Source organism: Lissotriton vulgaris, chromosome 8 (assembly GCF_964263255.1).
Source record: "Lissotriton vulgaris chromosome 8, aLisVul1.2, whole genome shotgun sequence".
NCBI lineage: Eukaryota > Metazoa > Chordata > Amphibia > Caudata > Salamandridae > Lissotriton > Lissotriton vulgaris.
Genome location: NC_141696.1, coordinates 1,239,499,898 through 1,239,515,472, shown reverse-complemented (window position 1 = coordinate 1,239,515,472; position 15,575 = coordinate 1,239,499,898). Strand labels below are relative to the sequence as shown.

The window sequence follows — 15,575 nt, the reverse complement described above, 5'->3', positions numbered from 1 at the left end:
CCGCCTCGACGGCCAGCTTCCTCGAATCTGCGAGCTTGCTGTCGAGCAGATACTGGCGGAGTTCTACAAAACAGTTTGTGGACGAATGTTCCCATAGCATGAGGTCAGTTAGCTCTTCCATCGTGGTCACTTTGCTGCCCTTGACCCATCCGTCGAATGCTCGGCTAAAATAGTTTACGTACTCGACCCAGGTGTTGCCAGGAATCTTCTTGCAGTCCCGGAACCGCTGGCGGTACATTTCTGGGGTGAGGCCGTACCTCGTCAGGAGGGCCTCCTTCATGTGGCTGTAGGAAGTCTGCTCGGAGGATGGTAGATCGAGCAGGGTGTCTCTCCCCTCGCTCAGGAATCGACCCCAAAATCCGGTCCCCCAATCATTCTGTGGGACTCAGTGGGAGGTCATGGCGACTTCGTAGGCCTTAAACCATTGCTGGATGTCGTCATTTTTGTAATACTCTTTGACCACATCTTTGGGGGTGTGGACCTTCGGCTCGGCCGGGGTGACGATCTCTCGGTTCCCCAGGGGCTGGTTCTCCTCGTTCCTTGCCTTGATCTCGAGCTCCTTCAAGCTTGCTCGTGTTCCAGCTAAAGTCTCCTTCCTTCATGCTCCCGCTGGAGTTTCTTCTCCTCTAGTTCTCCTTGTACCTTCATTTGCTTGACCGCCAATTTCTTTTTGGCTAGTTTTATTTCTCCTTCGATCTTTAGTTTCGCCATCTCGAGCTCATGGTGACGACTTCTTTCTCGGTCTGCGAGCGCTTCCGGGGAGAGGCCCCCGTCTGGTACAGTGCTTCGTACCGGGCTGCTGCCGTTTTCTGTCTGGGGGAGTCCCGGCGCCGCCGCTCCTTCTGTGAGGGGGGTTCCGGACTCCACCCAAGCTTTCAATGCTTTCTGCATGTCTTCTTTTGTGTTGAAGCCAGTGGTAGCGATTCCTAGTTCTTTGCAGAATTCTTTTAGTTCTTTGTGTGTGTAGTCTTCCAGTTGTTCTACACGGAATGCCAAACTTGCGTCAGTTTCGATGATACTCATGGTGGTTTCTTCCGTTGTCTTTGCTTGGTAGTGCGTTAGTCGTGTACTGTACGATCTCTATATTGCGGCTCGTATCCTGTCGCTTGCCACCAATGTTAGAAGGCGACCTCAGGGGAGGGCAGGAAATGTACCCGACCACCCTGGGACCCACCTCCCTAGGTACGAAGACGAGCACTGGAGGGAGACTTCTCAGGGGGAGAGTCTTGAGTCTAGGAACGTACACACTACACAAGCACCACACGACAAAGAGACACCACACCGTAGCTTCTTAGGAACGTTTCTTTATCTCGTGATTCAAGGGATCTTTATGATAAGAAAGCTGGTAGTTACAAGTAGAGCAAGAGCTCAAAGAGTCTCGGTCAGGGTAGGGGTAACGGGACAGTCTTAAAGGATCAGTGTCAATGTCGTTGCGGATCCGGCGCACAGCTCTCAATCCTCGAGACGGGGGATACGGGGCGATCTTTCAGGGTCCAGCCAGACCAGGAGAGTCAAGGAGCCGCGAGTCACTCAGCAGGGCTCAAGCACGATGTCGGAGGTCTTACGATCTTCAGGGGATCCGCGAGTCACTCAGCAGGGCTCAGATGTTCCAAGGTTGCAGGGGAGCCGCGAGTCACTCAGCAGGGCTCAGGTGGTTCCAGCAGATGTCCTTCTCTGCCAAACGAGCCGCGACCACGTCAGTAGGGCTCTCATTGTTCCAGAATCTAATCTGTCGATAGTCCCGGAGCAACCCCAGTTATAGGACTGCTCATCTTTGATATCCGGAGTCTGGTCGGCAGGGGACTTGGCACCTGGGGGCCGCTTGTTTGGGTTTCCTGCCACGCGGCCCTTTGATCCATTCAGGTTGGTTTCTGGAGGAGTCCCAGACACACAGCAGGCGTGGAGCCAGCCCTCCGGGCGGCCGGAGGGGCGATCGAAACTCACTTCTCAAGGAGAGGTCGGAGGTGTGAAGGATACTGCTCCTCCCTCTCTCACTCGCTGGGAGCGCTCTGTCCTCCCGCCAGGGTGGCAACTCTCGGACTAGGCCGCGCTGGCTCGGACGCCGATCTTAGATGCCGAAAGTGGGCACACAGGGTCTACGGGCCGGGAAGATGGAGGCACGGGCTGGGAAGTCCGGTAAGGGTGAGGACGTAACGTGGAGGCAAGGGTTGGTTAGGCCGGGGGACGCAGGGGTCTGCTGTGGTGAAAGCTCGGAAGGGAGTTGCTACGGGTCAGGGAGGACCACGCCACGAGGCCGGGTCTAACAATCATGAATAAATTGGTATCAGGCGTGAACATAAATATATAGTGCAAATATAATACTACTCAAAGGAATGCAGCAAAGGGAGCAATGGTAAATGGAGAGGCATGCAAATGGGTGGCATGGATTAATTAACACAGGGATCAGTAGCAGGGCTAATATTTTCTGAAATGTTTTTAAAATTCTCTATGGTGATGAATTTACAATCTACTTATAAAATGGGCTTATGGATACAAATTAGGAAAGGGAGGCCAACACCACAGAAGAATAAATATATCAAAATGATATCGAAAGTTGGTGCAGTGCAAATGTTTCTCAGATTGCTGGGTTGTAGTAAGAGTGCAAAGGATATGGGTGTGAGAGCACAATAAATTAGGTAAGGCCAACTAATGTTATTCAGAACCTTACTATCAGTAACCATGTTCAAAGAACCTTGCTAAGTTTATTTTCACCACAATACAAGCAATATGAGATAATTCATAAAAAGAGCAACATTAGAGGATTTAACATAGGTTGGAAAAGAAAAACACTTTTAGATTACCTTAGTTTTTACAAAATGTAGATTTGAGTATTTAAATAAATAATTAAGTGGAAATAATAAATGAAAAGCAGGGCAACAGTCTATTTACCTAACAAATAAATAAAGGAGGCAATAGTTTAAAATTAGAAAAACTGCAACGCTTGGAGCACAATATAGTTATATTTATGAGTGAATTAGTGCAACACCATTTTTTGCACAACATCGGTAAACAAATTGATCCGTGGGACACTGGTCCAGCTTCGCAGTTGTAACAGTTTGGATTCCAAAGGCATTGGCAATCTAAAGCCCTTACGAACACAGACATGAAACTTAACACCATTCAATATGTGTAGCTAATGCCTAAAAAAAACAAATTACCATGATGAGTAAAATGTGCCAGTCCCATTATTCAAGAACTATGTGACAGACTTTTTGGATGATTTACTTACTAGTTGTTTCCCTGAATTAAAAGTAGACCTAAACCTCGCTATGCCAAGCAGGTTATAAGAGCAATCCCTCGCCTTTTGCCATGAACATTATGGGGTCGATTACGATGTCGTCCGGAAAGGGTCCGAATTGGACTCGGGTCTGCCGAATCCGATTCGGAACCAGTCTTTAAAACTGAATCCGAAAGCTTTCCGAATGACTGATTACGATGACCATAAAGCATTCGGACTGTCCGAGTCGGTTCTGGATAGCATTCGGAGGAACAGAGTCGTTCGGAGCCGACTAGTACAGGTCACCGGTCCGCATTTCAGACCGAGCGATTACGATGTAAGATTCGGACAGCCTTTCCGAATCAGTTGTTCAGGCACAGATCGGCTGTCAGAATCTGATTTTGGGGGCCCATAGCAGACCCACCTTCACCAGGAGCCTTCCAAATGGGGCCCGTGGAGCTACCAAACGGACCCCGCTTTCAGGCCATGCACATTGTGGCAGCACCAAGGGGTGCCTGCCACAGGGTGCACCATTTTCCCCACCCACGCCTTTCTTCAATGGGAGCCTGTGTATTCGGTCGGAACACAGGCACCCATTGAAGTCAATGGGAGTCGGACCGAATGGTATCCGGAACCATCGGAATCGGTCGCTCTGTCTCCTCGAATCCGAATCGGGCGGAAACCATTCCGAGACAGATTCGGTCGGAATGCTTTCCGGATGATATTGTAATCGACCCCTATATGAATTTTATAAAAACAACTGACTATGGGAATATTGAGCATATTCTACAAGGGGGTGGTTAGGTCAATTACCTGATGACCTTTTCAATGAAAAGATTGAAACAAGAGAAGAAAATAGCACCACCTCAAAACAGTTAAAGGACAAGTCCGAAGCTAAATTCGCCCAAGAACTGCACCTTCAATACGCTGTGTCTAGACAATATTGTTGAACCCAGCAGAACAGGATGTGATTTCAGGGTACCACCTTCAAACCAATGACTCCCCATTTCAGACACCATTATAAGATTAAAGAGTTACCTGTGACATTCACCATGAAATTTAAAGCAGCAATATTTATGCATAACACACACATTTAAATGCAGCGCTGTTATGTAATACAATTCAGTAAGCAAACTATGATACCTCCCTTCAGTGGGTCAAACTGGGAATATTTAGCAAGATAATATTCAAGTAGATTGATTTTGCACCTAAAATGTATGCTTTCAAATCTGGAATCTCTTTGTACTCAGGGCATGGATCAGCTTGCAGTCTTCCTGGGTTCTACAGGCGCTCAGGCAGAATGCTATCCATTGGTCCAATCTGACAATAGTTTTACCATGTTTGGTAATATGACATGCCTGTTCCCCAAGTGAGTAACCTTGTATGGTTCTGTGTCCCTTCGCAAAGGTGCACAAAAGAATAGGCACACATAATTTATAGCCCATGCAGTGTATAAGGAGGAAACATAGAAGCAAAAGCACAGTGAAGGGGAGTGAGAAGAATCCTGCTTAATAGATGGAAGTTAGAAAGGGCGCTGCACTCAGGGAAATTAAGTAGCCCCACACAAAGAAAAGGGAAAGAGTGCAATGCAGGGGGTGGGGACGTGTCCGGAAATCCTGTTCAATAAATGCAAAAAAAGAACAGTGCTTAAAAGTGGGGTTCTGGTTGAGGTTACCATTCTTGGACATGGTATCTTCTACATAGGACACACTGAGTTACAGAGACCATTGAAAGGGCTCTTTCTAACAAATCGTTGAGAGCTAAACATTAGAAACACTCTTACAAAAACTGCTCACACTGATTCAATCTATGAGCTGCAGGCTTAGGAACTAAGGCAAAGTTTGAACAAGCATTCTAATATTGACAAATGTGCTGAATTGGCAACGCGTGAATCACAGTTTTTAGCAATTTCTTTAAAACATTATCAGCCATTGTCAGACAGCATGTGCTGCCCATTAAAAGATCCTACCTGGTGCCACTTGCTCTTTACTGCTGGATCTCGGATTGACTGACAATGCCTCTGAATCTGCTGTAATACACCCTGATAATACACCATAGAAGAGTCGTAGTTCCCAAGAAGAGCATATTCTCGTCCCTTCTTGGCGTTGTCACAAATCTCAACCAAGCTCATCTTTCACAGACCTAAAACAAAATAGGTATTCAGATGAAACAGGAATAGGATTATTTTTACTAGTTCAGCAACAAAAAATTGCTGAAACCATGGGTTTTTCTTCTCCTTTATATTTACCTGTATAAAACAACATTGACATATCACATATTAGCTCACAAATGTCCTGGGCATGCAACAAGCATCAATAATATATATGTTACCTTATGGCACAATGCACAAGCAAAGATAACTGTAGGTCAAACGGAGAGGCATGAAACCCCAGACAGCACTGATCTTTCCTCTGGATAATCTTGGTGACACCTACTTTCTATTAAAAAAGATAAGATTGTGTCCCCATAACCACGAGAACACTGTGAATCTTACCCAGTGGCACCAGAGCATTATTATCATTACTAGACATTCTGCCTCATTTATGCACAGAAATACCATTGGTGCCTAACTTGAAACAAAAGAAAAGTACACCAATCATAAATAGATATCTGCTTATAAAAAACAGCGCACACTAAAGTATTACATAATTTTTAAAAAGGGCAATTTTAGATTTAAATACTAGAACGTCATGAGGCTAAGACAATGTTGAAGGCCAATCACTGGCATCACAAAGGAGGAGCTAGTAAAGTGAAAGGTGAAATCAAGAAATGTGATTCAAATAATTAAATGAAACAAAGGGTTTGGGTGTAGAAATAGAAAGTGTGAGGGTGAGTGGGTGTGAGGGTGAAGGGGTGTGAGGGTGTCTGAGCGTAAGGGGGTGTGAGGGTGAGAGGGGGAGAGGGTGAGAGGGTGAGGGGGTGTGAGGGTGAGGTGATGAGGGGGTGTGAGGGTGAGGGGTGTGTGAGGGTGAGGGGTGTGTGAGGGTGAGGGGTGTGTGAGGGTGAGGGGTGTGTGAGGGTGAGGGGGGTGTGAGGGTGAGGGGGGTGTGAGGCTGAGGGGGTGTGAGGGTGAGGGGATGAGGGTGTGTGAGGGTGAGAGGGGGGAGGGGTGTGAGGGTGAGGGAGTGTGAGGGGGTGAGGGAGTGTGAGGGTGAGAGGGGGAGGGTGAGGAGATGTGAGGGTGAGGGGGTGTGAGTGGGGTGTGAGGGGGTGAGGGTGAGAGGGTGTGTGAGGGTGTGTGAGGGTGTGTGAGGGTGTGTGAGGGTGAGTCAGGGTGAGTCAGGGTGAGAGAGGGTGAGAGAGTCAGGGTGAGAGAGTCAGGGTGAGAGAGTCAGGGTGAGAGAGTCAGGGTGAGAGAGTCAGGGTGAGAGAGTCAGGGTGAGAGAGTCAGGGTGAGAGAGTCAGGGTGAGAGAGTCAGGGTGAGTGAGTCAGGGTGAGTGAGTCAGGGTGAGTGAGTGAGGGCGGGCAAGTGAGGGCGAGTGAGGGTGAGTGAGGGTGAGTGAGGGAGGGCGAGTGAGGGTGAGTGAGGGTGAGTGAAGGTGAGTGAGGGTGTTGGAGGGTGAGGGTGTGTGAGGGTGAGGGTGTGTGAGGGTTAGGGTGTGTGAGGGTTAGGGTGTGTGAGGGTGAGGGTGTGTGAAGGTGAGGGGTGTGAGGGGGTGAGTGTGAGTGAGTGTTAGGGGGTGTGAGAGTGAGGGGGTGTGAGGGTGAGGGTGGGTGAGGGGGTGTGAGGGTGAGGGGGTGCGAGGGTGAGGGGTGTGAGGGTGATGGGGTGTGAGGATGAGGGGGTGTGAGGATGAGGGGGTGTGAGGGTGAGGGTGAGGGGGTGAAGATGTGTGAGGGGGAGGGGATGTGAAGGGCGGGGAAAGGGGTTTGTGAGGGGTGGTGTGAGGGGGTGGGGGTGTGAGCGTGAGGGGGTGTGAGCATGAGGGGGTGTGAGCATGAGGGGGTGTGAGCATGAGGGGGTGTGAGGGTGAGAGGGTGAGGGGGTGAGACGGTGAGGGGGTGTGAGGGTGAGGGGGTGTGAGGGGGTGAGGGGTGTGGGGGTGAGGGGTGTGAGGGGGAGCAGGTGTGAGGGTGAGGGGGTGAAAGGGTGATGGGGTATGAGGGTGAGGGGGTGTGAGGGTGAGAGGGTGTGAGGGTGAGAGGGTGAGAGGGTATGAGGGTGAGGGGGTGTGAGGGTGAGGTGGTGAGGGGGTGAGAGGGTGAGGGGGTGTGAGGGTGAGGGGTGTGAAGGTGTGGGGGTGAGGGGTAGGAGGGTGAGGGGGTGAGAGGGTGAGAGGGTGAGGGGGGGAGAGGGTGAGAGGGTGAGGGGGTGAGAGAGTGAGCGAGGGTGAGGGGTGTGAGGGGAGTGAGGGTGAGGGGAGTGAGGGTGAGGGGGTGTGAGGGTGAGGGGGTGTGAGGGTGAGGGGGTGTGAGGGTTAAAGGGTGTGAGGGTGTGAGGGTGAGGGGGTGTCAGGGGGTGTCAGGATGAGGTGGTGTGAGGGTGAGGGGGTGAGGGGGGTGAGGGTGAGGGGGTGATGGGGTGTGAGGGTGTGTGAAGGGGTGTGAGGGTGAAGGGGTGTGAGGGTGAAGGGGTGTGAGGGTGAGGGGGTGTGAGGGTGAGGGGGTGTGAGGGTGAGGGGGTGTGAGGGTGAGGATGGGGGTGGGTGAGGTTGAGGGCGAGGGGGTGTGAGGTTGAGGGTGTGTGGGTGAGAGGGTGTCTGAGGGTGAGGGGGTGTGAGGGTGAGGGGGTGAGAGAGGGTGTGCGAGGGTGAGAGGGTGTGTGAGGGTGAGAGGGTGTGTGAGGGTGAGAGGGTGTGTGAGGGTGAGAGGGTGTGTGAGGGTGAGAGGGTGTGTGAGGGTGAGAGGGTGTGTGAGGGTGAGAGGGTGTGTGAGGGTGAGGGTGTGTGAGGGTGAGGGTGTGTGAGGGTGAGGGTGTGTGAGGGTGAGGGGGTCTGGGGGTGAGGGGGTCTGGGGGTGAGGGGGTCTGGGGGTGAGGGGGTCTGGGGGTGAGGGGTTCTGAGGGTGAGGGGGTCTGAGGGTGAGGGGGTACGAGGGTGAGGGGGTACGAGGGTGAAGTTGAGGGTGTGAGGTTGAGGGTGTGTGGGTGAGAGGGTGTGTGAGGGTGGGTGGGTGAGTGAGGGTGAGTGGGGGTGTGTGAGGGTGAGAGGGTGTGTGAGGGTGAGAGGGCGTGTGAAGGTGAGAGGGTGTGTGAGGGTGAGGGGGTGTGTGAGGGTGAGGGGGTGTGTGAGGGTGAGGGGTGTGTGAGGGTGAGAGGGTGTGTGAGGGTGAGAGGGTGTGAGGGTGAGAGGGTGTGAGGGTGAGAGGGTGTGAGGGTGAGTGAGGGTGGGTGAGAGGGTGTGAGGGAGAGGGGGTGTGAGGGTGGGTGAGGGGGTGTGATGGTGAGGGGGTGTAAGGGTGAGGGGTGTGAGGGTGAAGGGTGTGAGGGTGAGGGGTGAGAGGGTGAGTAAGGGTGTGGGTAAGGGGATGAGGGGGTGTGAGGGTGTGGGAGGGTGTGAGGGTGAGGGGATGAGTGGGGGTGAGGGTGTGAGGGGGTGTGAGGGTGAGGGGATGTGAGGGTGAGGGGGTGTGGGGGTGAGGGGGTTTGAGGGTGTTGGGGTGTGAGGGTTTGGGGATGTGAGGGTGAGGGTGAGGGGGTTTGGGGGTGTGAGGGTGAGGGGGTGTGAGGGTGAGGGGGTGTGAGGGTGTGAGGGTGAGAGGGTGAGGGGGTGTGAGGGTGAGGGGGTGGGTGAAGGGGTGTGAGGGTGAGGGGGTGTGAGGGTGAGGGGGTGTGAAAGTGAGGGGGTGTGTGGGTCCCCTGGGGGAGGCCTCGTGTTTCTTTCCGCAGTTTACAGTGAAGTCCGCACTGGGGGAATCCAGTTGTTTGAAATTAATTGTTAATTCCGAATTTTCAAAGGTAAAGGAGCGTAAGGGTTGGAGGGCTCGGGTGCGCTGAGCTCCCGTCGGCGTCCCGTGATGTTCACATGCTTCACGGTTCCCTTGCGGAGGCCCCGGGTGTTTCGTCAGTTACATACTCAGTTTGAAACACTGCATTAACATTTTTGTGTTTCGATTTTCCAAAATAAAATAAGCATATGGTAACGGGGTTCAGGTGGTAAATGCGCCTGCCCTGCACCGGGTGATGGATCACAGTTTTGGAATGAATGAGGCTTGCCTTGTCCCAGGGGAGGCCTCGGGCGCTTCTCTTAACATTTGACAGTGAAATCGACCCGGTTCGGAACACAGTGCTTCAAACACACTGTGTACCTATGTAAAACAGCGCGGAAACGGGCCCAAAGGAAACACACCAGGTGTGTTTGATGCGAAGGGGCAGAGATAAGAACACGTCTAGGTGCAGAAAGACAAGAGAGACAGCGCTGTGTGTGAGTAGAGCCAGCACCCACAGGAAAGGGGAAACTGGACTGCAAAACCTGTGCACCTAGGGAAGGGGGGGGGCAGGCGAGAAGACAGAAGGGGGAGAGGGAAGATGACGGCGGAGAGAGAAAAAGCGCTGACTTTAATCTTTTAGCCCCGTCCCTTTCAAACTGGACGCTCAGACTTCCTGCTGGCATCAAAGGTCTGTATATTCTTTATGGGGCCATCTGGACCCATAAAGAGGATAAGAAATCTTTTACTTCAGCAGTAAGTCAAGGAACCCAATCTGAAAAGGACGTGGCTAAAAGAGAAAGGAGAACGTTACTAGGACCTCTTCTCCAATGGCTGGACACCGTTTAGGAGGCTTGTCAATAGAGAAGGGGGGCGGGGGTTAACCCTCGCCAGTAAAGTTTTCCTTAAAACATAAAATCGTGCGAGCTTGACTGCGCATTTGCGCAGTAAGCCACGCGATACCTAGAAAATCTGTTTCCCTCTACTTAGATTTTATCTCTTACTGACTTTATAAAAATAATTCTACTATAGATTATGAGCTGAGGAGTGCAAGAGAAAGGTTTCAACTGGATCAGTATGAGCAAAGGAGGTGACCCTTTTCCAAGTAAGCAAAGTCCAACTGTGTAAGAAAGACTTTTATCTTTAAAAGGAAATCCTTATAGGCAACTACAATTGACAATCGAAAAGAAAATAGAGGACGGTGGGGAGAAAAGGTGCAAAATAAATATCTGACAGGGTATTCAGATAATATTGTTAAATAATATCGCCATGGCAAAATACTGTGTGCAAAATATTGTGATATGGAAATATCGTCAGCAAGAATATCATTGTCCAGAATATTGATTTTAGGGTAAGTAATATTGATCTTTAAAATATCAAAGTCATTAATATCATTTGAAAAACTATAGGGGTCTGTTGAGAGTCTGGTGGTCTTTGGCCACCAGACTCGCAGTGGAGCAGTGGTAGCGGTCATGCGGCAGCCCTATTTCGATGCGGCCATTCAAGACCCCCACCACTGGGCATGCTGCGCCAGGGAACCACTGTTCCCTGGCAGTGGCGCAGCAGACAGGGCTATCCAATATACAAGGTGGAACCGCCACAGTCTGCCGAGCATATTATGAGCACTGCCAGCTTTTTCATGGCAGTAAGCCCGCCATGAAAAGGCTTGCAGTGGGAAAACAAAGGGAGCCCTACAGGGCCCCCTTTGCCATGGGGATGCATCTTGTGCCCCCCTGTTTGCATGCACCCGAAGTTCCAGAACAGCATGGACTTCACAGTCCAAGTCGTTCTGGAACTTCTTTTGCGTACCCAATGCGGTGCCTGTTTTCAGGGTACCACTGTGGGAACAGCAAAAGAAAAGCCTACCAGACTTGAGTTGTACTCGTAATCTGGCGGGCGGGCCATGCACGCCTTTATTGGGGCTGTGTTGAATCAATGCCGGTGAGGCACTGCCAAACTCGCAATCAGCCCCATAGTTGTTCCAAATATCATTTTTTAAATATTATGTATTTTAGTATATATATATTTTAAATGTATGTGATGTCAATTTTTTGTATAATTATTGTTTATGCTTTTTAATATATTTGTTAAATTTTTAAGTAGTTACCAATTTTAATGTAATTAATTTTGGGGATTTTTAGTACTGTAGCAGGTTGTGGGATGATAGGGGTATAGGGTGGGAAATACTTTAATTATAATACATTAGTGATTATTTTTTATTTAATATTATTTATTTAATTGATGTTTAAAATTGTTGTTAATTTTATTTGCAGGTTGTGGGGTTTATAGGGATGAAGGGTGGGAAGTAATTTATTTTTAATGAATTAATAATTAGTTGTTAATATTAACTAATTGATAATAAATTATATTTTTTTAGGTGCGGGGTGTGGACTTTTTTAGGGGTAAAGGATGGGAAGTAATTTATTTTTTAATGAATTAATTAGTTGTTAATTAATATTCATTAATTGATCATTAATTATGTTAACTGTATGATTCATTTATTTTTAGGACTGGGTTGTGGGGTTTATAGGGGTAAAGGGTGAGGAGTAAATTAATTTAAATTATTTATTAGTTGTTAAATACTATTAATTATTTATTTTAATTGTGTGATCATTTTTTAAAGTTTAATTTTAGGTGTGAGTTGTGGGGTGTATAGGAGAAAAGGATAGAAAGCTAATTAATTTTAATGAATTAATATTTAGTTTTTAGTTAATATTATTAGTTTAATTGATAATTATGTTAATTGTCCACAAAATATTTTTTAAAGACTGTAGATGTGGGTTGTGGGTTTTGCAGGGGCATGGGGGGGGGGGGATAAATTAGTGTTAAGTAATTATTAATAATTTTTTTAATCAATATTAATTATTACATTGATAATTAATTGAATAAATAATTTATTACATTTTTATTAGTGGGTTTTTTGGGGGTATATTGTGGGAAGTAAATTAATTATAATTTATAATCCATATTTAATTATGATAATTCGTTTGTTGATAAATGTTTATATTAATAGTGTAAATATTTTGCTTTTTAAGGTTAGGTTTTAGGTGCAGGTTGGGCGTTTTGTGGGGTTATAGGTTGGGAAGTAACTAAATTAAATTTATGTAATAAATATTTCTTCATAAATATTTTCTAATAAAAAATATTTGTATTTATCATAATATTTGTACTTGTTTGTGATATGTATCTAACATTGCAATATGCTTTTATTTTTTACTATTAAATATACTTGTAGTTTTTTATTTACTTTGTTTTTTTAAATAATTTTATTTTGTTCAAGATATTTTGTTTGCTTTTAATATTGCTCGGACTAGAGTGGGAATAGTAAATGTTACCCCTCCGCTATCCAACACTTTCCCTACTATTGTACTGACTGGAGTTGGAATAGTAGATTTTAACCCTCCGAAATACAAATAACACATTATGGGCAAATGGGTATGGAAAAAATGAAAACTTCACTGTCCATAGAGGCAATTCAAGGAAATGGCACCTAGCGTGTTGGATTGCCTGAAATGCACATTAAGGCCAAATGTAAATTGCATATGATATCGATAATGCAGTGTTGATAAAAACCTTCAAAATACAAACAATGCATTATAGGCAAAATGGTACCAAAAAGTGAAAAACTTTATTGTCCGCTAAACTCCGCGAACGGGTATTGCCACAGACGATCACTTTATCCCAGTTGATTTATACATGATCAACAATTGGTAATTTTGGAATGAGGAATTGCATTGTGATTTATCATGTAAAAGGGATGAATTATGAATAATTTGATTCTTAATTATACGAGCATAGAACTATCCATTGAGTCAATGAAACCCTTGAAGTATGTTTACTATGTCCTTGAACTTCCAAGTGTATTTCTAAGGGAATTTCCTGTACAGGAACTAACTTGACAAAGGCGAAACGCCAAAACGCCTCGTCCTTGATTTTGGTGCACAATAAAATCATTTGTGCTGTCTCCTGGTGTGCCGCACAAACGGCTGCTGTCGCCGTTGGCAGTCACCGACGATGTTAGAGGGGGAACTGCTAAGGACAGCGACCTTTGGGGATATATATATGTGTCCACCAACAGATACAGAACACCAAGCGCACAGCTATTGCTATTGTGGTAGAGTGAAGGATCCTGTGAGAATTTACTACGGCTGCTGACGCTTTTGGAGGGGAACCGCTAAGTACAGCGACCTTTGGATAGATATATATATATATATATATATATGTTCAAAACATCTCCCCCTGCGGAGAGAAAATGAGCCGCACACGTTACTTCACTTTAAAGCCGATTTTATTTAAAGGGGACAGCAGGATTGGGACTGTTCTGACGCGTTTCGCCGTGGAAACTTTTTCAAAGAGTTGTCCTTCACCAATAGAGCATGCCATAAGTTCCACAGCCCGATATATATATATATATATATATTTGTTATATTTAATATTAGTGAAAACTTTTGAAATTCTAATATAAATTAAATGATCAGTTGAATTGTTTTTTTACATAGATATATATGTAAATGTATGTATTAATTATATGTGAGTTTCATTTGTTCTATTACATCGTTTAATATTTATTATTTTAAATTATAAATAATTTTATAAACAATATTTAATACGATATTTATTACAACTATATATTTTTTGATATTTTTGTACAAACCATGATAAGTATAGAATGACAATATTTTTACATCAATTTTTTTGTCAAGATATTTTGGTATGGGGATCTTTTGAGGGTCGATATTTTGTCAGTCAACCAGCTGACAGTATAACTTTTCTTGCTAAAGAAAGAAAATGGTAGCTCCAAGGCAACTAACTACAAATGTAACTTAAATATCTTAGTAAAGAAGGAACTAAGAAGGAACTGGTGCACACAGTGCCTGCCACCTTGTGCATGGGAATGTAGGGGTTACCATGGGTATCCCTCAATGCAAATACACCCTCCCCCCACACAGAGGGGGCCTGCAACGGGCACTCGAACCCAGCCTCCGCCAGCCTTTCCATGGGGGTTCCACCGACATGGAATGGCTGGCTGACGCCAGCATTGTAATCTGTAACCTGCTTGGATCACACTTCTCATTGTGTGAATTATTAACAAAATTATGTGAAAATGAACAGTGATAAACTAAAAACGGGGAGATGGAATTGCGCAAATGCGTGCCGGAAACAAATCAGTATTTCCCATGCTTTTCTAGTAGGCTGCAAATGTGAATGCAGAAATATTAGCCCAAAAAATAATGATAGAAGCCACAAGTTTAAAAGAGACATGCCATTAACTGTTTGACAATAATGTACATAACGTGAAAAGAAATGCAAAACATTAATAATGAAGTTTTATAGTGACAATGATAATCACATGTGTATTTGTTTTTCCTAGAGAAAAAAAAAACATTTTACTGTTCTGCTGAGAAGGCTTCAGGTTTAATTTGCTTTCTAAAACATAGGCTGCTAAGAAATATATTTTGTCTTTCGTACGTTCCTGACGGCCAAGGCTGTGTGGAGGAAGTAATGAAGGATTATTAATGGAATTTCCTAGCCGACCGGAGTGTGTGGACACTTATGCTGTGAGTTTTATACATTAGCGAGTTGGATAAATGTGCAAGCCACGGAAGAGATTATCGGAATTTCCCCTGCTGAAGGATGATGATGATAGTTCTCTAAAGACAAAGGAACTTTTGAAAGTCGGTGCATTGGAAGTGGAGTGATCAGACACCCCCTGGCCTAGTCCAATTGACCCCCCAGAATATTGCGGCATAGATTTGGAAATTTAGCGGCATAAAAATTGAAATTTAGCGGCATTATTTCTGCACTTTATTTTACTCGTAATCATTATTTTTCAGCCTTAAATCAATGGAGACTATTATAGCAGAGTATTCCACTTTGAAATAGGTTTGTTCAAAGTGGCTGTAACTCTACAGAAGCACCGCTCTAATCTTAACCTTGCAAGAGTGGGCCCGATTTCTCCCTGGAATGTTTTAGCACCCAGGTGTGCACCCCTGCCGGGGACCCAAAACCCAAGCCCTTCCTCTTGTGGTACAAAAGTTGATCATATATGTAATGTTGAATATAAACAGTGTATACAGTGTAGAGCATTTTATCTCTTTGATAGCAGATACTACTGTTATGCTAGTCTGTGAAAGATTAAAGGATGAATCTGACCTGCCGGGATAGTAACCTGTGGCTAGCTGGCCACAGGTCACTGCTGCAGGCCCTCAAATCAATACACTAGCCTAACTGTACTTAGCTATCACCTCACCTGGGCAATTATAGGGAACTTCAAAGGCCAATCATTTCATTGCCCCCTCCCATGAGGGAAAGTAATGAACTCTGCTGGGCCTTCTTCAGCATGTCCGGGCCCCAGTTTCTATTGATTTGTGACCTCAAAGAAAATGATCCCATTTATTAACGCCAGTGGAATAATTAGAGATGTGCTCTTTTGTCACCACAGCCCCGTCTGCTTGTGGTATCAAATCACCTCAGCCACAGGGGCCAGGCCTT

General features: G+C 46.3%; 1 protein-coding gene across 1 annotated transcript in view; it reads right to left on the bottom strand.

Moving 5' to 3' along the window:
* Positions 1-15,575, bottom strand: part of KATNAL1 (katanin catalytic subunit A1 like 1) — a 321,796-nt gene that overhangs the window by 238,722 nt on the left and 67,499 nt on the right. The window contains exon 2 of the mRNA XM_086935151.1: positions 5,187-5,359. Within this exon, the coding sequence (XP_086791277.1) occupies positions 5,187-5,348 (162 nt within the window). The 5' untranslated portion in view covers positions 5,349-5,359. The remainder of the gene's footprint in view (positions 1-5,186; positions 5,360-15,575) is intronic.